Source organism: Salmo salar, chromosome ssa24 (genome assembly GCF_905237065.1).
Source record: "Salmo salar chromosome ssa24, Ssal_v3.1, whole genome shotgun sequence".
NCBI lineage: Eukaryota > Metazoa > Chordata > Actinopteri > Salmoniformes > Salmonidae > Salmo > Salmo salar.
The window spans coordinates 26,323,912-26,349,648 of record NC_059465.1 but is presented as its reverse complement, the minus strand read 5'-3'; the positions used below and the strand labels follow the sequence as shown (position 1 = coordinate 26,349,648).

General features: G+C 41.4%; 3 protein-coding genes across 4 annotated transcripts; all 3 read right to left on the bottom strand.

The window, feature by feature from the left end:
• Window positions 1–908: 908 nt before the first annotated feature.
• LOC106585430 (arrestin domain-containing protein 1) lies at window positions 909–13,386 on the bottom strand. Of its 2 annotated transcripts, XM_014171616.2 has the most exons (8): window positions 13,162–13,386; window positions 10,235–10,345; window positions 9,842–9,892; window positions 3,319–3,473; window positions 3,025–3,210; window positions 2,643–2,819; window positions 1,947–2,529; window positions 909–1,642 (listed from the first exon to the last, which is right to left on the bottom strand). In XM_014171616.2, the coding sequence occupies exons 1-8, from the start codon at window positions 13,277–13,279 to the stop codon at window positions 1,599–1,601; spliced, it is 1,425 nt and encodes a 474-aa protein (XP_014027091.1). In that variant the 5' UTR covers window positions 13,280–13,386; the 3' UTR covers window positions 909–1,598. The 2 variants fall into 2 exon arrangements, with proteins under 2 accessions (XP_014027091.1, XP_045562837.1); XM_045706881.1 differs by lacking the exons at window positions 9,842–9,892; window positions 10,235–10,345 and having other exon boundaries at window positions 13,162–13,368.
• A 4,235-nt stretch (window positions 13,387–17,621) lies between these two features.
• On the bottom strand, window positions 17,622–19,006 carry LOC106585432 (2-oxoglutarate receptor 1). Its single transcript, XM_014171618.2, has one exon. It carries the CDS (start codon window positions 19,004–19,006, stop codon window positions 17,930–17,932), a length of 1,077 nt encoding a protein of 358 aa, XP_014027093.1. The 3' UTR covers window positions 17,622–17,929.
• Window positions 19,007–19,104: 98 nt separating this feature from the next.
• Window positions 19,105–22,688, bottom strand: LOC106585431 (P2Y purinoceptor 2-like). The gene is made up of 2 exons (XM_014171617.2): window positions 22,199–22,688; window positions 19,105–21,570 (listed from the first exon to the last, which is right to left on the bottom strand). The coding sequence occupies exon 2, from the start codon at window positions 21,564–21,566 to the stop codon at window positions 20,457–20,459; it is 1,110 nt and encodes a 369-aa protein (XP_014027092.1). The 5' UTR covers window positions 21,567–21,570; window positions 22,199–22,688; the 3' UTR covers window positions 19,105–20,456.
• Between the last annotated feature and the right edge of the window lie 3,049 nt (window positions 22,689–25,737).

The window sequence follows — 25,737 nt, the reverse complement described above, 5'->3', positions numbered from 1 at the left end:
TAGCTAAGACTTCAGTACACAGCAGGCGGGAACGTCAAAATATTTTTTCTGAATATTGACAAAAATAATCTTAAAAGGTTTATCCATCAGTGATGGAGTTGACAAGCCACTAACAGAGTTGACAGATACTCAAAACAGACATATTGTTGCTTCTAAAAATTCAATAAACATTTGTAAATTAAACAATTATTCATTTGAAAATCCCCCCAAAAACAACCAGTCTATCAGATCTTTCAGCACTCTGACAGAGTTAACACCCTTGGGGCCGCAGGTAGCCGAGTGGTTAGAGCTTTGGACTAGTAACCGAAAGGTTGCTAGATTGAATCCCCAAGCTGACAAGGTAAAAATCTGTTGTTCTGCCCCTGAACAAGGCAGTTAACCCACTGTTCCTAGGTCGTCATTGTAAATAAGAATTTGTTCTTAACTAGGCAAGTCAGTTAAATAAACCTTTTTAAAAATCAAGACGAGTTGACAAAAATTGCTTTTTTTCTTCATTTAAGTGGTATACAAAGTAGCAATAATTTTTCCTCAGTTGCTTTGACTGGAAAACCGAATTTAAAATCATTTGAATCAAAATTCCTATTTATCAGGAAAAGAGAGATTTTAGAATTTTTAACACTTATCTTGGCAGTTTGAAATTTGGATGCTCTGCTCCAGGCAAGGGCATTTCCAGGCATACAGCTGTACCTTATACAATTCCACTAAACATGATTAAGCTTTAAAAAGTGCAACTAGAAAAATAAAGTTTCCCTGTCGGACAAGAATTGTCCCGACTTGCAAGAATCCCTGTCGAGCAGACATCTATATTGGAGTGCAAGACCCTTCATGTTTACAACTGATAAATGGGCCTAAAACTAGAGAGATGTACAATTACCCTGGCATTGTAAACAAAGCAAAACAAAAATGGATAAACATACAACACAATTTTATTAGGTTGTGCATTGTAGAGTATCAAGGCACTGTATTTCCAATGCATAAAACATTATTTGGATATAGAACATAGTGAACTGTCTATGAATAGACAGTTAAGTGAAAACAATAAATAAACATACAGGTTACATAAAACATAGCCTAGGCAGTTGCTAGTGGGCTTCATGGATCTTCACTTGGTTTCATTCATAGGTGTTTTGGCTCCCGAATGGCCCAGCGGTCTAAAGCACTGCATCTCAATGCTAGATCCTCACTAGACACCCTGGTTCGATTCTAGGCTGTATCACAACCGGCCGTGATTGGGAGTCCCATAGTGCAGCACACAATTGGCCCAGCTTCGTCCAGGTATGGCCGGTGTAGGCCGTCATTGTAAATAAGAATTTGTTTTTAACTGACTTGCCTAGTTAAAAAAAAGATGACATTTCAACATTCTTAACTAATTCTACCCTGACTTTGAAAACTTGTCTCCAGCTATAAAAATTGTTTATGTAAAAACATTACTGTCCTGAAAGCGCAAAAAAATGTGTGAAAGCAATCAGTAGTCATAAAAAAGGTGTTGCTTAACCTGGGCTGATGTTCTTAAGAGGTCTATCTGGCAGCATGATCTAGTAGAAGGGAGGTTGTTTGTCATGTTCAGTGTTGCCAGCAGTCTGTGTCATGACATGGTTTTATGTGTTGCTGCTACAGCTCTCGACATAGCTGGGAGGAGCCTCTGTAACAGAGGACAGCGGATATTAGTTAGCAGACAGAGACATTATTACACAAGACCCACCTAACTACATGAGGTCATGGCAAAACTTACAAAGCAAAGGCATAACTGTCTAAGGTGTGGCAATTAGACTCATTCATAATGGATATTAGCCAAGATTTTCAAACCAGCCACAACTGATACATTGAGATGACAATACTAGAAACACCTTACCCAAATACTAATATCAAACTGTGCAATAAGACAACTTTGAGTAAAAAGTAAATAGCATTAGCACCGCCAGTCACTACAGGAGTGTAAGACTGACCATGTGGAAGTGTTGAGGTGCTGTACTCTGGAGGCAGGAGTGGGTAGAGGGTAGGCTTGGGGTTGGTACTGCCCTCAGAGAAGAATGGGATGGTGGCCCCTGTGGAAACACAGAACAAAGGTCCCGTTGGGTTTGTGGCGTCACTCTGGGGTTGGTTCTGGGAGAAGGTGAGGCCTGGGGCATAGCTGAAGGCACTGGGGGAGACAGTGGCCTGAGAGCTCAAGACACCAAGCTGGGAGTGGCTCTCAGTTGGGAGGGCCTCGGTCACCTGCCCCCTGGCATCCATGACCAGATAGTCCATCTCAGCTGGAGGGGCACTGGGGGAGGCAGTGGAGACTCTGATTCTGGGAAAAGGTTTTGGGGCTGGGTGGGGGGAAGGGCGAGGGGTAGTAGGAGTTTCTTGGTCTTGGGAGGACGGCTCAGAGCGTCTGCTGTTTTCTAGCTTGGTAGGGTTTACGGAGGAGCGAGAAGGATTGGTGGTTGGAGGAGGGGGTCTGGAGGGTCGTGCTGACGTGGTATCCACTGAGATGTTTCCAATGTGGATGGGCAACAAAAACGAAGCCTCAGGAGATTTCAAAGAGACCTAAAGTACCAGGGAGTAAAGAGGAGAAGGTATTATCAAAACATGGGTGCTAAACTGTAGACCAAAGGCTTTCACTGTAGAGGAATGTTATCATGAAGAGAAAAGTTGCTTACTTGAATAAAGTATTCCATGTTTATTAGACCACAGTCAGCCAGAGATGACTGGGGCAGAGGAGGTACAATAATCTGCTCATTCCACTCAGCCTGTTTGCCAGCCTTCACCCCAGCACCCTCCACCTGCACTAAAGTCCTCAAGTCAATGGTAGGCTTCTTTGTCTGGTAAGTTACTTTCTGTTGGAGATGAGCACACAGAAATAGGGTAGATAATGCTTGAGTGACTAAAATAAAGCAATCCCTTTATATCTCACCTACACATTGAGACAATAATTACCCCATTGCAGCTTTATAGCACCATTAACACAAGCACACTTTGTTGAAACACTTCCCTTAGCCTTGCTTTATTTCAAGCACTGAAGACTAGGTCAGTACTCTATACCTGAATGAGACAGGCTACCACAGTCCCTGTGGTTTTCCCAGACTGGTTGTGGATCTCTGTGGTCAGTTGGATGACCTGACCAGGTGTGTAGCCCTTCATGTCACTATGGGCCTTCAGCACCACAGTTCCTGTCTTTACCCCCAGCAGGTAGGTGAACTTCTTACTAACGGAAGATGAACTACGTCCCTGAAAGCAGGTGGGAAATATAAAGTTAAGACCAGATTCACCAATGTCTGAGGTTTGGATATCTCTGATAAAGTGAAAAGGTATCAAATCAGCCAGGGAAGCTCTCACATGGATGTCAGGTACATCATTGAGGTTGAGGAGATTCAGCAGGTAGAAAGGCTTCTCCACCTTATAGTCCTTAGAGAAGCGAGGAGTGTCAATGAAAGCCCTCACTCTGTACATAACTTTTCCATAGTTTCCTTCAAAGGATGTGGGAACAGAGGCTATATGGGAATGGAAGGAATAGTTATTTAACACAGGATGTCTTTTCACGGTGGCAAGAATAATGGCAACACAAATGGCCTGTATCTAATTGTTTTACAATTGAAAGACGGTGTACAGTGAACAGCAGATGCAAGTTTCAAATCAGAACGGACAGTTGAGGACCGGTTAGGTTGGTTTGGGTTTCTGTGGTATGGATCACCTACATTGTTATGAAAGATAGCTTTGTCAGAGTGAAAGTGAATCCCTTCTCAACTGGACAGGCAGTCTGTCGGTCAGTCTGACAGATCTTAACAATAAGTAATGAGCGGAAGGTTTATGATGTTATCATAGGGCTCCTCTCCCTGTGCGCTATAGCATAGATAAGGCAGAATGTGATATAGTTAATATAATGATCATTTCCTTAGCATGCAAAGTGTAACGGTCCAATAATCAAGAGTCATACTTTGAAACAAAAAAGAGAAGTAGGCCATAACAGATTGTTAGTATGAATGACCATGAGACAAAACATAAGCGAGGAAGCCATGGTCATACCAGTACAGAGGATAGTATAACAAAGATAACAGGTGGCTTGAAACAGCAGGTGAAATTGGGAACTAAGCAGTTCAGCTAACACATCTCGGGGTATCAATGCTCTCAGTCCCTACCATACTAGTCAACAAGGGGAAAAGGAGGCTAATGACAAGGGCACAATCTCAACAAACGCATTAAAATGGTTCATTACAGAATTGTTTAATACAGACATACAACCAGTCAAAAGTTTGGACACCTACTCATGCAAGGGTTTTTCTTTATTTTTTCCATATTCTACATTGTAGAATAATAGTGAAGACATCAAAACTATTAAATAACACATATGGAATCATGCAGTAACCAAAATAAATTGTTAACCTGTTGGGGATAGGGGGCAGTATTTGCACGGCCGGATAAAAAAACGTACCCGATTTAATCTGGTTACTACTCCTGCCCAGTAACTAGAATATGCATATAATTGTTTGATTTGGATAGAAACTTTAGGGTGTTTTCTAAAACTGTTTGAATGGTGTCTGTGAGTATAACAGAACTCATTTGGTAGGCCAAAACCTGAGAAGATTCCAAACAGGAAGCGCCCTCTGACTATTTCTTGGCCCTCTTGATCATCTCTATCCAAAACAGGGGATCTCTGGCATAACGTGACATTTTCTAACGCTCCCATAGGCTCTCAGAAGGCGCCAGAACGTTGAATGATGACTTTGCAGGCCATGGCTGAAAAACAGTAGCGCATTTGGTAAGTGGTCGATCTGAGAACAATGAGACTGGGGCGCGCGTGCACGAGACTCCACCATGTTTACATATTCAGTCTTTGAACGAAAACAGGGTTTCCCGGTCGGAATATTAACGCTTTTTTACGAGAAAAATCGCATAAAAATTGATTTTAAACAGCGTTTGACATGCTTCAAAGTACAGTAATGGAATATTTTGAAATTCTTTGTCACGAAACGCGCCGGGCGCGTCACCCTTCTTTACCCTTCGGATAGTGTCTTGAACGAACAAAACGCCGCTATTTGGATATAACTATGGATTATTTGGAACCAAACCAACATTTGTTATTGAAGTAGAAGTCCTGGGAGTACATTCTGACGAAGAACAGCAAAGGTAATCCAATTTTTCTTATAGTAAATCTGAGTTTGGTGAGTACCAAACTTAGTGGGTGTCAAAATAGCTAGCCTGTGATGGCCGGGCTATCTACTCAGAATATTGCAAAATGTGCTTTCACCGAAAAGCTATTTTACAAATCAGACATAGCGATTGCATAAAGGAGTTCTGTATGTATAATTCTTAAAATAATTGTTAAGTTTTTTGTGAACATTTATCGTGAGTAATTTAGTAAATTCACCGGAAGTGTTCGGTGGGAATACTAGTCACATGCTAATGTAAAAAGCTGGTTTTTGATATAAATATGAACTTGATTGAACAAAACATGCATGTATTGTATAACATAATGTCCTAGGAGTGTCATCTGATGAAGATCATCAAAGGTTAGTGCTGCATTTAGCTGTGGTTTTGGTTTTTGTGACATTATATGCTAGCTTGAAAAATGGGTGTCTGATTATTTCTGGCTGGGTACTCTGCTGACATAATCTAAAGTTTTGCTTTCGTTGTAAAGCCTTTTTGAAATCGGACAGTGTGGTTAGATTAACGAGAGTCTTGTCTTCAAAATGGTGTAAAATAGTCATATGTTTGAGAAATTGAAGTAATAGCATTTCTAAGGTATTTGAATATCGCGCCACGGGATTCCACTGGCCGTTGAGTAGCCCAGAGAGGTTAAACAAATATATTTGAGATTCTTCAAAGTAGCAACCCTTTGCCTTGACAGCTTTGCACACTCTTGGCAGTCTCAACCAGCTTCATGAGGAATGCATTTCAATTAACAGGTGTGCCTTGTTAAAGTACATTTTATGTGACTGAGCCAATCAGTTGTGTTGTGACAAGGTAGGGGTGGTATATAGAAGACAGCCCTATTTGGTAAAAGACCAAGTCCATATTATGGCAAGAACAGCTCAAATAAGCAAAGAGAAACAACAGTCAATCATTACTTTAACACATGAAGGTCACTCAATACGGAGAATTAAGAACTTCAACGTTTCTTCAAGTGCAGTAGCAAAAAACATCAAGCACTATGATGAAACTGGCTCCCATGAGGACCGCTACAGGAAAGGAAGACCCAGAGTTACCTCTGCTGCAAAGGATAAGTTCATTAGAGTTACCAGCCCACATAAATGAGTCAGAGTTCAAGTAACAGACACAACATCAACTGTTCAGAGGGGACTGCATGAAATCAGGCCTTCATGTTCAAATTAGAGGTCGACCAATTATGATTTTTCAACGCCGATACCGATTATTGGAGGACCCCAAAAAAAGCCAATGCCGATTTTTTTCAATGTATTTATTTGTAATAATGACAATTACAACAATACTGAATTAACACTTATTAAGTTAATATAATACATCAATAAAATCAATTTAGCCTCACATAAAATGAAACATGTTCAATTTGGTTTAAATAATGCAAAAACAAAGTGTTGGAGAAGAAAGTAAAAGTGCATTATGTTCCATGTAAGAAAGCTAACGTTTAAGTTCCTTGCTCAGAACATGAGAACATATGAAGGCTGGTGGTTCCTTTTAACATGAGTCTTCAATATTTCTAGGTAAGAAGTTTTAAGTTGTAGTTATTATAGGAATTATAGGACTATTTCTCTCTATACCATTTGTATTTCATATACCTTTGACTATTGGATGTTCTTATAGGCACTTTAGTATTGCCAGTGTAACAGTATAGCTTCCGTCCCTCTCCTCGCTCCTACCTGGGCTCGAACCAGGAACACATCGACAACAGCCACCCTCGAAGCAGCGTTACCCATGTAGAGCAAGGGAAACAACTACTCCAAGTCTCAGAGCGAGTGACGTTTGAAACGCTATTAGCGCGCACCCGGCTAACTAGCTAGCCATTTCACATCTGTTACACCAGCCTAATCTTGGGAGTTGACAGGCTTGAAGTCATAAACAGCGCAATGCATTGCGAAGGGCTGCTGGCAAAATGCAGTAAAGTTCTGTTTTGAATGAATGCTTACGAGCCTGCTGCTGCCTACCACCGCTCAGTCAGACTGCTCTATCAAATCATAGACTTAATTATAACATAATAACACAGAAATACGAGCCTTAGGTCATTAATATGGTCGAATACGGAAACTATCACGTTTATTCTTTCAGTGAAACACGGAACCGTTCCATATTTTATCTAACGGGTGGCATCCATAAGTCTAAATATTCCTGTTACATTGCACAACCTTCAATGTTATGTCATAATTACGTAAAAGTCTGGCAAATTAGTTCGCAACGAGCCAGGCGGCCCAAACTGTTGCATATACCCTGACTCTGCGTGCAATGAACGGAAGAGAAGTGACAATTTCACCTGGTTGATATTGCTTGCTAACTTGGATTTCTTTTAGCTAAATATGCAGGTTTACATTTACATTTTAGTCATTTAGCAGACGCGCTTATCCAAAGCGACTTACAGTAGTGAATGCATACATTTCATGAATTTTTTTGTACTGGCCCCCCGTTTAAAAATATATACTTCTGTGTATTGATTTTAAGAAAGGCATTGATGTTTATGGTTAGGTACAGTCGTGCAACGATTGTGTTTTTTTCGCTAATGCGCTTTTGTTAAATCATCCCCCGTTTGGCGAAGTTGGCTGTCTTTGCTAGGAAGAAATAGTATTCACACAGTTCGCAACGAGCCCGGCGGCCCAAACTGCAGCATATACTCTGACTCTGTTGCAGAGGTGACACATTTTCCCTAGTTAAAAGAAATTAATGTTAGCAGGCAATATTAACTAAATATGCAGGTTTAAAAATGTATACTTGTGTATTGATTTTAAGAAAGACATTGATGTTTATGGTTAGGTACAAGTTGGAGCAACCTTTTTCGCGAATGCGCACCGCATCGATTATATGCAACGCAGGACAGGCTAGATAAACTAGTAATATCATCAACCATGTGTAGTTAACTAGTGATTATGATTGATTGTTTTTTTATAAGATAAGTTTAATGCTAGCTAGCAACTTACCATGGCTTCTTACTGCATTCGCGTAACAGGCAGGCTCCTCGTGGAGTGCAATGTAAAGCAGGTGGTTAGAGCGTTGGACTAGTTAACCGTAAGGTTGCAAGATTGAATCCCCGAGCTGACAAGGTAAAAATCTGTCGTTCTGCCCCTGAACAAGGCAGTTAACCCACCGTTCCTAGGCCGTCATTGAAAATAAGAATGTGTTCTTAACTGACTTGCCTAGTTAAAAAATATTTATTAAAAAAAATACAAATAATTAAAAATAAAAAGGCAAATCGGTGCCCAAAAATACTGATTACCGATTGTTACGAAAACTTGAAATCGGCCCCAATTAATCGGCCATTTCGATTAATCGGTCGACCTCTAGTTCAAATTGCTGCAAAGATACCACTACTAAAGAACACCAATAAGAAGACTTGTTTGGGCCAAGAAACACGAGCAATGGACATTAGACTGGTGAAAATCTGTCCTTTGGTCTGTTGAGTCCAAATTTGAGATTTTTGGTTCCAACCGCCGTGTCTTTGTGAGACAGAGTAGGTGAACGGATGAGCTCCACATGTGTGGTTTCCACCATGAAGCATGGTGGTGTGATGGTGTAGGGGTGCTTTGCTGGTGACACCGTCAGTGATTTATTTAGAATTCAAGGCACGCTTAACCAGCATGGCTACCACAGCATTCTGCAACAATATGTCCTCCCATCTGGTTTGTGCTTAGTGGGACTATCATTTGTTTTTCAACAGGACAATAAACCAACACACCTCCAGGCTGTGTAAGGGCTATTTGACCAAGAAGGAGAGTGAAGGAGCGCTGCATCAGATGACCTGGCCTCCACAATCACCCAACCGCAACCCAATTGAGATGGTTTGGAATGAGTTGGACTGCAGAGTGAAGGAAAAGCAGCCAACAAGAGCTCAGCATACGTGGGAACTCCTTCCAGACGGTTGGAAAAGCATTCCAGGTGAAGCTGGTTGATAGAATTCCAAGTGTTTAAAGCTGTCATCAAGGCAAAAGGTGGCTACTTTGAAGAAAATAAAATATATATATATATATATATATATATATGATTTGTTTATCACTTTTTTGGATACTACATGAATCCATATGCGTTATTTCATAGTTGACGTCTTCACTATTATTCTACAATGTAGAAAATAGTCAAAAGAAAAACCCTTGAATGAGTAGGTGTGTCCAAACTTTGACTGGTACTGCATGCATGCATGTATGTATGTATGTATGTATGTATGTATGTATGTATGTATGTATGTATGTATGTATGTATGTATGCATGTATGCATGTATGCATGCGCTAATAATTAAACATTTATGAACTACTTATAGCCCTTCTATAAGGGAAAGGGAGATACCTAGTCAGTTGTACAACTGAATGCATTCAACTGAAATGTGTCTTCCGCTACCTTAACATAAATTGTTACCTCAACCTCATGGCCACGAGTAAGTTATTTTAGAGGCTCACATCAATTACTCTGCCAATGTGCAGTCATTTGTAGCGCAATTTCCATTCTAGACACATGGCAACGGTCCCCCTGGTAATCCACATCCTCAATCATTAATGTAGAGATTCAGGAAATGGAATTGTACTACATTTCTCATATTACTTCTGCTGATAATGAACGAGCCATGTCAAAACTAAAGTATCTACTCACATGCCAGGGCATGTCTGATTATAAAATGGGAGGAAAAACCATATATTTTAAAGAACGTGGCGCACAGGTCTGCAAAGCTCCATCACTCAGCGGCCTTACCTGGAATGAGAAACTTGAATGGAAAACTGTGATCTCCCTGTTTCAGGGTTCCTGGGAAACAGGAAGAAAGATAAGCACCAGATCAGCTGGCTGGAAAACATTCTGTCCATTAACAATGTCTGTTGTTCCTGTTCTATGAATCACATTCAACTTTCAGGGTAGAAGGGGAAGCTCTCAGAACAGGGATGAAATGTTTGTTTACCTCATCCTTCGTGCATATGTAGGTGATAAAAGAAAATCATTACAAAAACAACAACTGACTGGAAGGTGTCTACGTGTCATTTCAAAGGAAATAGTTACACCATAACTGAAGTGTCAGTAAGAAGTGGAAAAGGGAGGTGAATGTGGCCTATAACTGTAAAGGTGAGCAGGTAATGACCCAGTTGACGGCACCTTTATCTGCCACAGAGAGCGTGCTGCTGAAATACTGCTCTTCCACCATCCAGGCTGTGTCATTGCTCTTGCTGCTGACACCACAGAAGCCTTGGCAATTCACTTTGATATCTGCAGGGATAATACACAGAACTATTAACTTCACAAGAAAGTAAGAGAACTTAAGGTCCCTAGATTGTTTGTATCTGCCATTTGTTTGGCCGATGCAGACCACAGCAATCAATTATTCACAGGCCTTTGAGGAGCGTTTACATTGAGGGATATTCTCCTGCAAACACGTAACATGTCACACAGAATATATTCTTAAAAACCAAACTCAAATAATGAGGGATCCTAAAACAAAGACAGACAAAACAGTTTCTGGTGTGACGTAAAGCAACACACTTGAACAGTTTGTTTTCTTATGCGAGTCACATACCTGGCAGTGAAACTCAAAACACACCAACGTCACACAAGCCAATAGGGCAGCAGGTAGCCTAGTGGTTAGAGCGTTGGGTCAGTAACTGAAAGGTTGCTAGATCGAATCCCCAAGCTGACAAGGTAAAAGTCTGTCATTCTGCCCATGAACAAGGCAGTTAACCCACTGTTCCTAGGCCGTCATTGTAAATAATATTTTTTTCTTAACTGACCTGCCCCTTGCTTTTTTCAATTTTTACTAACGACATGCCACTGACTGAGTAAAGCCTGAGTTTCTATGTATGCGGATGACTAAACACTATACACGTCAGCTACTACAGTGACTGAAATGACTGCAACACTCAAAAAAAGAGCTGCAGTTAGTTTCAGAGTGGGTGGCAAGGAATAAGTTAGCCCTAAATATTTCAAAAACTAAAAGCATTGTATTTGGAACAAAACACTCACTAAACCCTAAACCTCAACTAAATAATGTGGAAATTGAGCAACTTCAGATGACTAAACTGTTTGGAGTAACACTACATTGTAAACTGTCATGGTCAAAACATTGATGCAGTAGTAGCTGAGATGGGGAGAAGTCTGTCTATAATAAATCAATACTCTGCCTTTTTAACAACACTATCAAGAAAGCAGGTCCTACAGACCCTAGTTTTGTTACACATTGACTATTGTTCAGTCGTGTGGTCAGGTGCCACAAAAAGGACCTAGAAAAATTGCAATTGGCTCAGAACAGGGAGCACAGCTGGCCCTTGGGTGTACAGAGAGCTAATATTAATAATATGCATGTCAATCTCTCCTGGCTGAAAGTGGAGGAGAGATTGACTTCATCACTACTTTTATTTATGAGAGGTATTGACATGTTGAATGCACCGAGCTGTCTGTTTAAACTACTGGCACACAGCTCAGACAGCCATGCATACCCCACAAGACATGCCACAGGAGGTCTCTTCACAGTCCAGAACACACCACGGGAGGCACACAGTACTACATAGAGCCATGACTACACGGAACTCTATTCCACATCAAGTAACTGACGCAAGCAGTAAGATTAGATTTAAAAAACAGATACAAAAAAATATATATAAAATAAAAAAAATTAAACACCTTATGGAATAGCAGGGACTGTGAAGCAACAAACATTGGAACAGACATGCACACACATACGATAACATAAGCACTATACATACACATGGATTTAGTACTGTAGATATGTGGTAGTGGTGGAGTAGGGGCCTGAGGGCACACAGTATGTTGTGAAATCTATGAATGTAGTATTGTAATGTTTTAAAATTGTATAAACTGCCTTAAATTTTGCTGGACCCCATGAAGAGTAGGTGCTGCTTTGGCAGCAGCTAATGGGGATCCATAATAAATACAAAGATCCACTTTACAGAGCCTAGAAATGTGATATTGTTGAGTACCACCTGTTGTGAAAATCAAATGTGAAGTCCTCACAACAGGTCAGATAACCTTCCCAAGTTACCACAGTATTGGTTATGAAGTTCTTAAGACATCAGTTAACAGAGCAGCCAGTGACACTGTATTCCGTATCTAAATGCATGACTCAAGCTGCTACAGCCTGATCTGTTTTTCCTGACCTGGAATGTAAACAAACCGGAGCTTTAACACAAGACATTGAGCCGAAACACCCATGACACAAAACATCTTCGGTGATTTAAGAGGGCAATTTAGTTCTCATGTTCAATAAGGTTCCGAGAAAATGTATCTTCAACTATGTGTTTTACCATGAACATATTTTGGGGGGGGTTGTTCTTTAACTCCACCTACTGTCTAAACAGCAGTGAAATATATATGACTACCTCAAAACATGTTTGATCACCCCAGTGCAATTTTAATGAATGATTTTGTTCTACTATAACAGGTGATAGGGATGAGGGTTACCACCAGCTGTTAATAGCTATTTGATACTTGGGACAGCCCTTTGAGATCCTTCCTTTCATTAGGCACACAGATATTGTCCCATTGAACAATGTTATATCCTACCACACACACACTCAGCTTGAGTTTATCATTGCCCCTTCTATGCTTACCAATACATCCTTGGTATAAATGTTAATAGCGAGACAAATCTTGTTCGTTTTGTTTTACTTTTAAGATATGGTAAAATTACAACAGACCCCAAAAATAAGTCCAATTTGCCTCTGACAACACAAATGAGACTGATCGCCTGTTTTTTCCCCCCTTCAAAACACACATCTAAAGAAAGTGTCTATTCGAGTAAAAGCCCCCCCAAGAACATGATACAAGTCAGTCTACCTGAATTCTTTACACATTAAGTTATTTGTACACGTTCATCACCTGAAAATAATACAAATACAACAAAAATGCAATGTAGGCTACTGTAAATAAAAACGTGTCACAAATCACAATTGCATAACCATTGTGTTTGCTTCAGTGGAACCCTAACGCTACTTCCTTGTCCGAAGAGACGACAAATTCACGACAGGTGAGTTAGCAATGATTGTTAAATGGTAACGTTTTCAGAACCCTACCTTTACATAGCAAAGCTTCGGTGGTTGTGATTTTCAGAGTGCCTGAAAGTGACTCTCCAGGACTATAAACAACTTTATTGTCTTTAAAAGTAATGTCGAATTCTTGGAGTTTTCCCATGTTTTCCACCACGAGAAGCTGGTACCGACGGCTCGATCACCTGTGCTCACTACGCAGTTGTGTCGTTTTCTTCCCTGTCCAAGTTGATCCGCCGTAACGTCACTAACAGGAAACCCATTTTTATTTATATAGCGTCTCGTATTAAATAAAAATTAAACAAATATCTCACATAAAATGTATCTCACATATCTCAGTTAAATACGTATTTAAATGTTATGCATGTGTCCTTTGTACTGTAAACAGAATATCATAGATTATTTTCCAATGGTTAAATTCATTTGAATTCAATCACTTTTTGACAGCATCCCTTTTGTTTAAAACAAAACTTCCCAGAAGTGGTCAGAAAGTGACTTTTTGGACCGGAATTAGATAAAGGTGCTCAAAGTTGACCCATTTTGCATACCTCACGCTAGCTTTAGACATCCACGTCTTCATTTACATTTACATTTAAGTCATTTAGCAGACGCTCTTAACCAGAGCGACTTACAAATTGGTGCATTCACCTTATGATATCCAGTGGAACAACCACTTTACAATAGTGCATCTAAATCTTTTAAGTGGGGGGGGGGGGTTTAGAAGGATTACTTTATCCTATCCTAGGTATTCCTTAAAGAGGTGGGGTTTCAGGTGTCTCCGGAAGGTGGTGATTGACTCCGCTGTCCTGGCGTCGTGAGGGAGCATGTTCCACCATTGGGGTGCCAGAGCAGCGAACAGTTTTGACTGGGCTGAGCGGGAACTGTGCTTCCTCAGAGGTAGGGGGGCCAGCAGGCCAGAGGTGGATGAACGCAGTGCCCTTGTTTGGGTGTAGGGCCTGATCAGAGCCTGAAGGTATGGAGGTGCCGTTCCCTTCACAGCTCCGTAGGCAATCACCATGGTCTTGTAGCGGATGCGAGCTTCAACTGGAAGCCAGTGGAGAGAGCGGAGGAGCGGAGTGACGTGAGAGAACTTGGGAAGGTTGAACACCAGACGGGCTGCGGCGTTCTGGATGAGTTGTAGGGGTTTAATGGCACAGGCAGGGAGCCCAGCCAACAGCGAGTTGCAGTAATCCAGACGGGAGATGACAAGTGCCTGGATTAGGACCTGCGCCGCTTCCTGTGTGAGGCAGGGTCGTACTCTGCGAATGTTGTAGAGCATGAACCTACAGGATCGGGTCACCGCCTTGATGTTAGTGGAGAACGACAGGGTGTTGTCCAGGATCACGCCAAGGTTCTTAGCACTCTGGGAGGAGGGGACAAGGGAGTTGTCAACCGTGATGGCGAGATCATGGAACGGGCAGTCCTTCCCCGGGAGGAAGAGCAGCTCCGTCTTGCCGAGGTTCAGCTTGAGCTGGTGATCCGTCATCCACACTGATATGTCTGACAGACATGCAGAGATGCGATTCGCCGCCTGGTTATCAGAAGGGGGAAAGGAGAAGATTAATTGTGTGTCGTCTGCATAGCAATGATAGGAGAGACCATGTGAGGATATGACAGAGCCAAGTGACTTGGTGTATAGCGAGAATAGGAGAGGGCCTAGAACAGAGCCCTGGGGGACACCAGTGGTGAGAGCGCATGGTGCGGAGACAGATTCTCGCCACGCCACCTGGTAGGAGCGACCTGTCAGGTAGGACGCAATCCAAGCGTGGGCCGCGCCGGAGATGCCCAACTCGGAGAGGGTGGAGAGGAGGATCTGATGGTTCACAGTATCAAAGGCAGCAGAAAGGTCTAGAAGGATGAGAGCAGAGGAGAGAGAGTTAGCTTTAGCAGTGCGGAGAGCCTCCGTGACACAGAGAAGAGCAGTCTCAGTTGAATGCCCAGTCTTGAAACCTGACTGATTAGGATCAAGAAGGTCATTCTGAGAGAGATAGCAGGAGAGCTGGCCAAGGACGGCACGTTCAAGAGTTTTGGAGAGAAAAGAAAGAAGGGATACTGGTCTGTAGTTGTTGACATCGGAGGGATCGAGTGTAGGTTTTTTTCAGAAGGGGTGCAACTCTCGCTCTCTTGAAGACGGAAGGGACGTAGCCAGCGGTCAAGGATGAGTTGATGAGCGAGGTGAGGAAGGGGAGAAGGTCTCCGGAAATGGTCTGGAGAAGAGAGGAGGGGATAGGGTCAAGTGGGCAGGTTGTTGGGCAGCCGGCCGTCACAAGACGCGAGATTTCATCTGGAGAGAGAGGGGAGAAAGAGGTCAAAGCACAGGGTAGGGCAGTGTGAGCAGGACCAGCGATGTCGTTTGACTTAGCAAACGAGGATCGGATATCGTCAACCTTCTTTTCAAAATGGTTGACGAAGTCATCTGCAGAGAGGGAGGAGGGGGGGGGAGGGGGAGGAGGATTCAGGAGGGAGGAGAAGGTAGCAAAGAGCTTCCTAGGGTTAGAGGCAGATGCTTGGAATTTAGAGTGGTAGAAAGTGGCTTTAGCAGCAGAGACAGAAGAGGAGAATGTAGAGAGGAGGGAGTGAAAGGATGCCAGGTCCGCAGGGAGGCGACATCACTGGAGAAGATAAACGTTTGATATCATTAACACGTTTCTTAATAAACATAGTCATTTTTTACCTTTTACGTCAATTATCTATAAACGTGTAAACTTTAAATAGTCGCATATGTTGTGGTTTAGACGCTATTTTACATAATCAGAGTTTTTTTTTATGTGCCCCCATTGGTTGAGACATGCTCTTGATTACAAGGTGGGCGTCCGTTTAATCATGGAAATAGAATTCATAGAATGGACCTATCCCTTCATACCACTGCAATTAGTCCCTTACCTCGTCAAACATTCAACCTCCAGCTGTGTACCCCCTCTAGCACCAGGGTCAGCGCACTCTGAAATGTTGTTTTTTGCCATCATTGTAAGCCTGCCACACACACACTATACGATACATTTATTAAACATGACAATGAGTGTGAGTTTTTGTCACTACCCGGCTCGTGGGAAGTGACAAAGAGCTCTTATAGGACCAGGGCACAAATAATAATAACAATCACAAATTGTGCTCTTTATTTAACCATCTTACATATAAAACATTATTTGTTCATCGAAAATTGTGAATAACTCACCACAGGTTAATGAGAAGGGTGTGCTTGAAAGGATGCACATAACTCTGCAATGTTGGGTTGTATTGGAGAGAGTCTCAGTCTTAAATCATTTGCAGAGAATCCACTCTCATATAGGTATGTGGTTGCAAAGGGCATCAGTGTCTTATCAGCGCGATTTGCCAAGGCAGGATACTCTGAGCGCAGCCCAATCCAGAAATCTGGCAGTGGCTTCTGATTAAATCCAATTTTCACATAACAGCCTGTTGCAATTTCGATGAGGCTCTCTTGCTAAAATATCGGTAAGTGGACTGGAGGCAGGGCATGAAAGGGATAATGAATCCAGTTGTTTGTGTCATCCATTTCGGGATAGTACCTGCATAATTGCGCACCCAACTCACTCAGGTGCTTCGCTATATCACATTTAACATTGTCCATAAGCTTGAGTTCATTTGCACACAAAAAATCAAACAATGATTGAAAGACCTGTGTGTTGTCCTTGTTAATGCAGACAGAGAAGAGCTACAACTTCTTAATCATAGCCTCAATTTTGTTCCGCACATCGAATATAGTTGCAGAGAGTCCCCGTAATCCTAGATTCAGATCATTCAGGTGAGAAAAAAAACATCACCCAGATAGACCAGTTGTGTGAGAAACTCGTCATCACGCAAGCGGTCAGACAAGTGAAAATGATGGTCAGTAAAGAAAACTTTAAGGTCACCTCTCAATTTAAAAAAAAGTGTCAATACTTTGCCCCTTGATAACCAGCGCACTTCTGTATGTTGTAAAGGCATTACATGGTCACTGCCCATATCATTGCATAATGCAGAAAATACACGAGAGTTCAGGGGCCTTGCTTTAACAAAGTTAACCATTTTCACTGTAGTGTCCAAAACATCTTTCAAGCTGTCAGGCATTCCCTTGGCAGCAAGAGGCTCTCGGTGGATGCTGCAGTGTACCAAGTGGCGTCGGGAGAAACTGCTTGCACACGTTACCACTCCACTATGTCTCCCTGTCATGGCTTTTGCGCCATCAGTACAGATACCAACATGAGCAGCGGCTACTTTTGGCTACATACGGACCGTTAGTGGAATTCCTGCGAGAGAGTAACTGTTAATGTGATTGCATGTTAATTATTTGTTTAGGCTACCTATATTTAACATTATGTTGTTATTTCGCTGAACACTAGATAGTTTAATTTTAATTTTGGCAGGGAAACGAGGCTACTTAGGCGAGAAAAAAAACTCACCTAAATTAGGGTGTCTGATATGCCTACTGTATGGATAGTCAACACTCCCACCTTTAGTGAGTTTGTGAAATGACAACTATAGACAAATAGAGGTACATTTTCTTTTAATCCGGATTTTGAACAGGTATTGACCTCATACCTAATTATTTTCTCAAATAAAAGCAAAGGTCAAAGAAACAATAATTACATTACAAAATATGATAACAATTCATACACAAGGAAAATAAAAAACAATTATTAGTTTAACAGTTAAAAAGTTGACCCAATATGACCCCATCCAGATAATTATCAATGAGACATGAATATGAAACAGAGAAAGCAGCATACGGTACATAGAACGCGATATATTCAATAATATTGCAGTGTAATTGATAACCTCTCTGTCTCCGACTCACTCAAAGCTCTGTTGTACTTCTTTGAGTGTTCATCCGACCCACACTGAATGATCCAACCTGAAATGCCTTTCTAAAAGTCCGGGACCCAAAACAATACAGCAGAGGATCCAGGCAACTATTGACACCTGCCAGGATGAATGACACATAATATGCCGTATCCAAATGTCGAAGCATCGTACAAGCTTCACTGTATTTGTTTACCACTACCCCTATTGTCCGCACTAAATTGAGTGGTAGAAAGCAGAGCCCAAATATCACTAAGCAGATACCTATCATCCTCTGTGATTTGACCTTAATGGCAAGGCCCCTGGCTGAGTTGATATTGAGTTGAGACACTGAGTTTGCCATGCGACGATAGCTTTCTGCCGCCACTGAGAAAGGCAGAAGGAATCCTATGATGAATAAGAAGAAGTTAATGACAAAGTAGACATCTGTCAGATCATGCTGATGGATGGTCAGACATTGGGTTTTATCTCCCTCCTTACTGGGTGGAAGAAGGAAAGTTAGGACAAGAGCTTCTACTAGAAGCAGCAACCAAACTCCACCACATAACTTCCTTACAAACTCATTTTGTTTCATACGGGAGCTTTTGTTGAATTGGACAACCACCACATAACGATGAATGCTAATGAGCATGAGGAACAGGATGCTGCCTAAGAAGTGTGCACTTAGAAGGGCAATCTTGAATACACACAGTAACGGTCCAAATGTCCAGTTGCTGCCGTTGGTTAAGTATAAAGCCATCAGGGGAGTTGCAGGGGTGCCAAGGGCATCACTCAGGGCCAAGTTGAACTGAAGGGTGGTACCAGAGCTCCAATGTGGTATATGGAAACAGAAGACCCACAGACTGAAGCTGTTGAGGAGGAAGCCAACCACAAAGACCAGGATGAGGATCACAGGGATGGAAACATGTTGGGATTCCACTGTACAGAGCTCACTGTTACTGCTGTTGGCTGGGATGGTGGTTATGTCGGCATTTATGTTTGCTGGGATAGTGGTCAGGGACTGGAGGGACATAGAGAGTGACTCTGTGCTGGTCATCTTGAGAAGAAATTGATGTAGAGTGGAAGTAGACATTCTTAAAACACCTTTGAAGGAAGAATTTATGAAGAGTAATATTTAGGGTGGGAAAATTATCACCCCCAAAAATATCAAATTGTTGTTTCTCATTTTCATGCATTTAAACAATTTTATTGTATCTTGCAACACTTCATAGAGTGATGTCAAAGGATGCAATTGCATTTCACTTTTCCTGTGTTGCCACATTTTCTTGCACTGCCTCTCAACAATTATATCTCATAATGGTAAGATTGTCTAAGAATATCCAGTTCACAAACCCAGGTACAGATCTGGATTTAAACAATAACATCTGAAATGTGAGTAAAGGTAGCCTAAAACTAAACATTTATGAACCATGATATTAAGATCAAGACCCCAATTCTCAATTTATAACTGTATTTTGTTAACAGTAAGCAAATATGTGTATCTCTCTACCATCTGCCTTTGTCAGAGACAACCTGCTATTATAAACCCATAAGAAGAGAGACCTTACCAAGCCTTGTAAAGTATTACATCAGTCACAGTTGCTGCTCTCAGAATGGGGCAGTGTGAGAACCTTTTCTCACAACACCTCTAGTGACTTCCTGCATGATGCGGGGAAAGTAATGACAAGATTTAACTGAAAGAGGAATTTAGCATTTTCTTCATCAGCAATGCAATCATCAAGCCACAAAAAAATTACTTTAAACAAAACCATACAGTAAAACTGACTAAAATTGACTTATTACAAATTAAGACTGTGGAAAAGATCTTCCTTTTAAAATGCATATAATATACAATTGAATTAGTTTAAAACAGAGCATGTTTTGCTTTACAATTACAGTATGCCATATGACAGTATCTAATTATATTATAACATCAATAAAATAATACATTTATGATCACTCGCAGGTAACTTTCAAAATAAAGGAAACACGAACATAAAGTGTCTTAATAGGGCGTTGGGCCACCACGGGCCGACAGAATAGCTTCAATATGCCTTGTCATATATTCTACAAGTGTCTGGAACTCTATTGAAAGGATGCAACACTATTCTTCAATGAGAAATTCCATAATTTGGTGTTTGTTTGATGGTGGCGGAAAAGTCTGTCTCAGGCTCTGCTCCAGAATCTCCCATAAGTGCTCAATTGGGTTGAGATCTGGTGGGTGACTGACTGACTGACTGACTAGCCATTGTAGCCAAAATAATAGGCAACTGGGCATTTCTATACATGACCCTAAGCATGATGAGATGTTAATTGCCTAATTAACTCAGCAACCACATCTGTGTGGAAGCACCTGCTTTCAATATACTTTGTATCCCTGGTTTCCGCAAGTGTTTCCTTTATTTTGGCACTAACCTGTACATTCTTTCTTCACAGGTCCCATGTCAATGTTATAGATACTATTTATGTAAAAAAGAAAAAGACACTGAGCAAACACAATAAACAATAAGCCAATGTGATTATACTACTATGAGGTTCCTTATTCAAGACGTGTTCGAATGCTGGGTGTGGATGTCTTCTAAGACAATGGAAGGAGAATCAATAGCAGTATCATAGATGATCTGGTCATTTGTGGCCGGGTCTTCTTTAAACTTGACATCAAATTTTCTGAGAGACCTATGAATAGCCTTGACAAAGTTGTGTGATCCAAAACAATAAAGCAATGGGTCCAGGCAGCAGTTTGCTGCAGCCAAAATCCAGGAGACATAGTATGCAGTCTCCACCTGCAGGAGAAGACCGCATTGTTCTGGAAAGTACTTCTTTAATATGACAGCCACAGTTCGTATCACGTTCAGAGGCGTGAAGCACAGTGCAAATATCACCAGACACATGGCCACCATTTTACGTGACTTGGCCTTTATATCACGGCCCTTGGACATGTTGATATTGATGCGAGACATTGATCTTGCTAGCTGAACATAGCAGGTCACTGCCACTGAGAGAGGCAGCAGGAACCCAGGGATGAGCAAAACGAAGTTGATGGCGAAGTAGACGTCAATGTATTTTTCCTGATGAATGCTGAGACATTGTGTGCGGTTTCCCATTGGGCTTGTGTTTAATAAGAAGAAACAGGCAATCCCCTTAGCCAGCAAAACCAGCCAGACTCCAGCACACAGATTCTGAACAAACGCCTTTCGTTTCATACAGGAGCCCCTTTTAAACTGGACAACTGCCACGTATCGATGAATGCTGATGAGTGTTAGGAACAGGATACTGCCATAGAAGTGAATGCTCAGCAAGGCAATCTTCAGCTTGCACAGAAAAGCTCCAAAGGGCCAGTGGCTACCCATAACAAAGTATGTTGCCATAAATGGTGCAACTGGTGTGATAACAGCGTCACTGACAGCCAAATGAAACTGCAGGACAGTACCAGAGCTCCACTGCGGTATACGGCAGCAGAAGACCCACAGACTGAAACTGTTGAGGAAGAAACCAACCAGGACAACCAGGAGGAGAAAAACAGTGATGGACACATGTTGGGGTTCCACTGTACAGGACTCAGAGAGACTGCTGTTGTCCAGAGGCAACACGGATGGAGACACTGTGCTGTTCATTTTAGGATGGGATGTATGGGGTATGCAGGCTATTAACATTCACCTTAAGAAAAAATAGAGCAAATTGGAATGGATTACTAGTCAGACCACAAAGAAACTGTGAAATGGTACATATTTTGTTAAAAAAAAATTATGCAGACATTGTGTGTTACATCCTTGTTAATTCTTATAAGGTGGTCTGTGTAGTCAGACTGTAGAACTGAAAACACATTAAACAGGATGTAAAACTTAGAAATGAAGTGAGAACAGATCTCACCCCAAGTCAACTACCGCAAGGACATCATCTGTCACAGAAGTTTTTAATTCTAACAAAACAAATAGAACTCTGATTTAAAGTATAACCATATTTGAAAATTAACATTCAATCAATATGCACAATATATGATTTAAAGCAACTTCAAGCTTACATACACTCCCCTCCATATTTCAAAAAAGTGTTTACATTTGGCTCCATACTCCAGCATTTTGGATTCAACATTTTAGCCTCACTGTCCAAAAAAACACAAGGGAAGTGTAACTGAACACAATTGTGAAAAGTTTATCAGAATCCAATTAGTTGCAGGTTAAAATATCTATACACAATGACACTTTTAAAGGAAAATACTGCATTATGGAGAAGCTTGTGATCATGATGAAAGGTCATAACATCTACTTTTGAGTAGGCTACTTACTTAAGCTCGCGCTTGCAGTCCATCAGTGGGACAAGACCTGAATGATAAACTAGTTATAACTTCCCCTGACTTCTATATGAGGATATGGTCTGCTGTAGTCGCACACAACCATGATATGTAATATATACAGGCAGAAGCAGAATTGGTCTTTCTCATAATCACGTGTTGAAGCACATATATGGGCTAGATCAAATTATTCTTCCTGTGTGGTTATAAGAGTCAAAACCCCCAACCTTATTATAGCCAGGTTGTGAAACCACTTCACCGAATGCTTACAGTACATGCTTGAAATCTTACTGTAGCATTTTCAAATAAGAACATAAACTTTCATATTCAAAACCACCCCCAGTTGGCCGTTGTCATTGTGTAAAACTTGGAACAGTTCTTGAGTAATGATTTAAATAAACAGTTAACATTTTTTTATTAAACAAATGTTTAACATTTATTCTCTTCATTTTATGTCTTTCCTATAAGTCCAATCACTTAGATTTGTTCTATTCTATTTTGAGTCTAATGTCTTGAAATGCTAAGAACGCTAAGAATAGAATCAGTATTTCTACATTGTGAATTCCAAATTCTTTACTTTGTCCAATTACCATAGCAATACCAAGGAACTTTAAATGAATAGGTGTCGCTATGGTAATTAGACAAAGAATTCACAAGAATGCAGCAATAATGATTATATTATTAAGATGAGACAAAATATAAAGACTAAGTTTGTTCATTCTGTATAATCATGTAACCTACCCACTATAAAGACACATTTGTAATTTTTCTCACATTCAATGCTTTGACAGATAAAAAATGTCCAGTTTGTGGAAACTCAAACAAACCACTCCACTGGCACCAGAAAAAAGCTCTGGAACACCCCTGGATTTTGTGCAATGCATTGGCAAAGCACTGCTACAGCCCAGGTCAGAAGTAGCCAGACACAACAACACAGCAAGACGGACTCCAAATCAAGTGAGAAGAAAACAAGTAGGGGGATCATGATGCCAGAGGCACTAATTTGCAAATCATCTGACATTTAACTGTTTCAAAACTATAGCCATGTCTCTTCCTCTGATATTCTTTTGTTATGCAGATAAGATATACTATCAGAAGCAGGTCAGCATGCTTCAAGTCATCCTCAAAGCATGAGAACACATCAATGCTTTCCATTGATCCACGGTAGGCTAGCAACATTGTACATTCTATTAGAGACTAACAATCACACCAGATGAAAAGATAATAATGCTAGAGATGTACATTTGAGAAGGCCTATGCAAGTCTGGCCAGACACATGACGTAGTGTGAGACAGTAATTGGAACTGATACTATCACATTTCCAGTTGTAACAGTTACATGGAGATGTGTGATGTCGGTTCTTTACGATGAGTTCAGGGTTCTTTATGATGAGTTCTTAGTGTTCCATTGTAACAGGTCGGGGACAGTCAATGTGGACAAGTGGAGTCAAAGTGAGCTGTCTGAATGGGACATCAACAGGATCAGCAGTGGTGGCGGCAGGATTTTTTCACTGGGGTAGCTATGAGGTAGCTTGTTCACTGCATAGGGGTGGATTACATGCACACACGCGGTCACGTCCGTGAAGTGACGGAGAACGATGTCGACCTCGACCACCAAATATCTTCGAATCTACATATGTACTCAACGTGTCATTGAAAATCATGTCAGGGTTTGCAAGAAACCAACTGTTAACTCCCAAACAACAGCCCTCCATTACTCCAACGCCAATTAGCTTGGGTTCAATATTTTACAGCTAGTAGCCTACTGTTATAGCTATAGGAAACAACACAGCTATCTGCAAATCTTTAGCTACTAGCTAATATTTACAACTTTGCTAAAAGTCAGGTGCAACAATTTTGAAACAATAGGACTCGGGTTGTAAAACAGATCAATGGTCAGACACACACAACCTGATTTAAACTACTTTAGCTAGCGTTTTAAAAGATCTGACTCTGGATCAGGGGATAGCTACAAGCACATTTTACAAAGTTCAAAGACATGCCAATCAGCCAGATTTTTCAACCAATCAAATTCAAGAGATTCAGTCAGAGCCAATGAGGAGGCACGGTGTTATGTAGGCTGGACCCTGAGCAGTCAGAGCTCGTTTATGAGAACAGGATTTTGAGAGACAGAAAAATATAGTCATTATATATATTGAAATTAAAACATTAATTTCTTTCTTTGGGGTGCTAGCCCTATTTTTGATGGCACTTCAGCACCGTCTTGCCCCGGCCCAAAGCCACCAATGAGGATCAGGAATTCCCGAATGTCCAAGCCTTTTAGAATACCAAGCGCAGCATCACGGGTGAGTTGACTCTTGCTAACACAAACTCTTTCATGAGTATCGAGGGGAAAGAGGAAAGATAACATCTGTGTCTCTTCCTTCAGAGTGCCAATGTCTCACGGGTAACCACTGCTAGGACCCAACGCTTACATGATTTTAAGACCGACACACTGCAGGACAGCCAGAGTCAGCTCAGAGCTGATACCAGCCTAAAGAGCATTGATCTTGGGCAGCACAGGAAATCAGTCCATGTGTGGAATGGTGGTTTGAAGCCTTTGAAACCTGTTGGCGCACAGAGACCAAGTATATTCCAGTGTACTGGCATAACTCCAGGTAAAGTCACATTGTTCCTGTTCTTTCATTTAAAACTGAGCATTCTTCAGACTTTCTACTGTAACCATTGATAAAACATTTAGTTGTTCAAGACTGTTTCACCTTTTGTTATGTGATGATAAAATCACATTTCCTCCTTAGACCCTACGAAGAATGTGCACGAGAAATACCACCAGGGTGACAACACGGCTCCTGTGTTCAAGCGCTTCTATGAGGTGATGCTTGAGGAGCCACAGAGGAGACGTCAAGACAGGCAAAGGCAAGCACTGACATTTCCTCGACAACTGTCAGTTTGTTTGGCTCGCAGGATTAGCTAACTGGTAATATTCACTTTCTCTCAAACATGGTATCATTGTTTCCCTCCTACAGATCTGCCCACACATCAGGAACGTTTGGAGGTCACATGGATGATGAACACCTAGAGACTGCTACATCAGGTTACTGCCTGGAGGTCCCTAGCTGCTCCCCAAACACCCTGCAGCTTCAGCTAGAGGGCCTGTGTCTGCAGGGGGAGTGGGGCCAGCTGGGTGGGGGTAAGAGGTGTAGCTCACTACCTACAAGTCACCCAGTAAAAGAGACTTTCTTCAAGAGTATGGCATCAAATGACTCCCATAAGGACGCAGGGTGTGCGAGTGGCAGGAAAATAGAGGACACAAGTAAAGAGGACTGTTCGAAGGACACAGCAGACCCTTTCATTAACAAGTGGGATCCAGGCCAGCTTAAAGTCACCTTCACACTTAAAGACTCAAATGAGCAGATGATAAAGAGCGGCCTCCAAAAGCCATCCTCTTCCTGAATCTCAGCAAGAATCGACTCCATATTCTTTATAGTGGTCACTTGACATCAGTGGTGGAAAAAGTACCCAATTGTCATACTTGAGTAAAAGTAAAGATACCATAATCAAAAGTGACTTAAG

Bases quoted from the DNA above. Each gene is read 5' to 3' on its own strand.
- LOC106585430 (XM_014171616.2), bottom strand. From the start codon at position 13,279: ATGGGAAAACTCCAAGAATTCGACATTACTTTTAAAGACAATAAAGTT. The intron at 9,893-10,234 runs GTGCCGTCAACT...CCTGTTTCCCAG, and splicing joins GCTCTCTGTGGCAGATAAAG to GAACCCTGAAACAGGGAGAT. The intron at 2,530-2,642 runs GTAAGCAACTTT...CTGGTACTTTAG, and splicing joins ACATGGAATACTTTATTCAA to GTCTCTTTGAAATCTCCTGA.
- LOC106585432 (XM_014171618.2), bottom strand. From the start codon at position 19,006: ATGTCTACTTCCACTCTACATCAATTTCTTCTCAAGATGACCAGCACA.
- LOC106585431 (XM_014171617.2), bottom strand. From the start codon at position 21,566: ATGTTAATAGCCTGCATACCCCATACATCCCATCCTAAAATGAACAGC.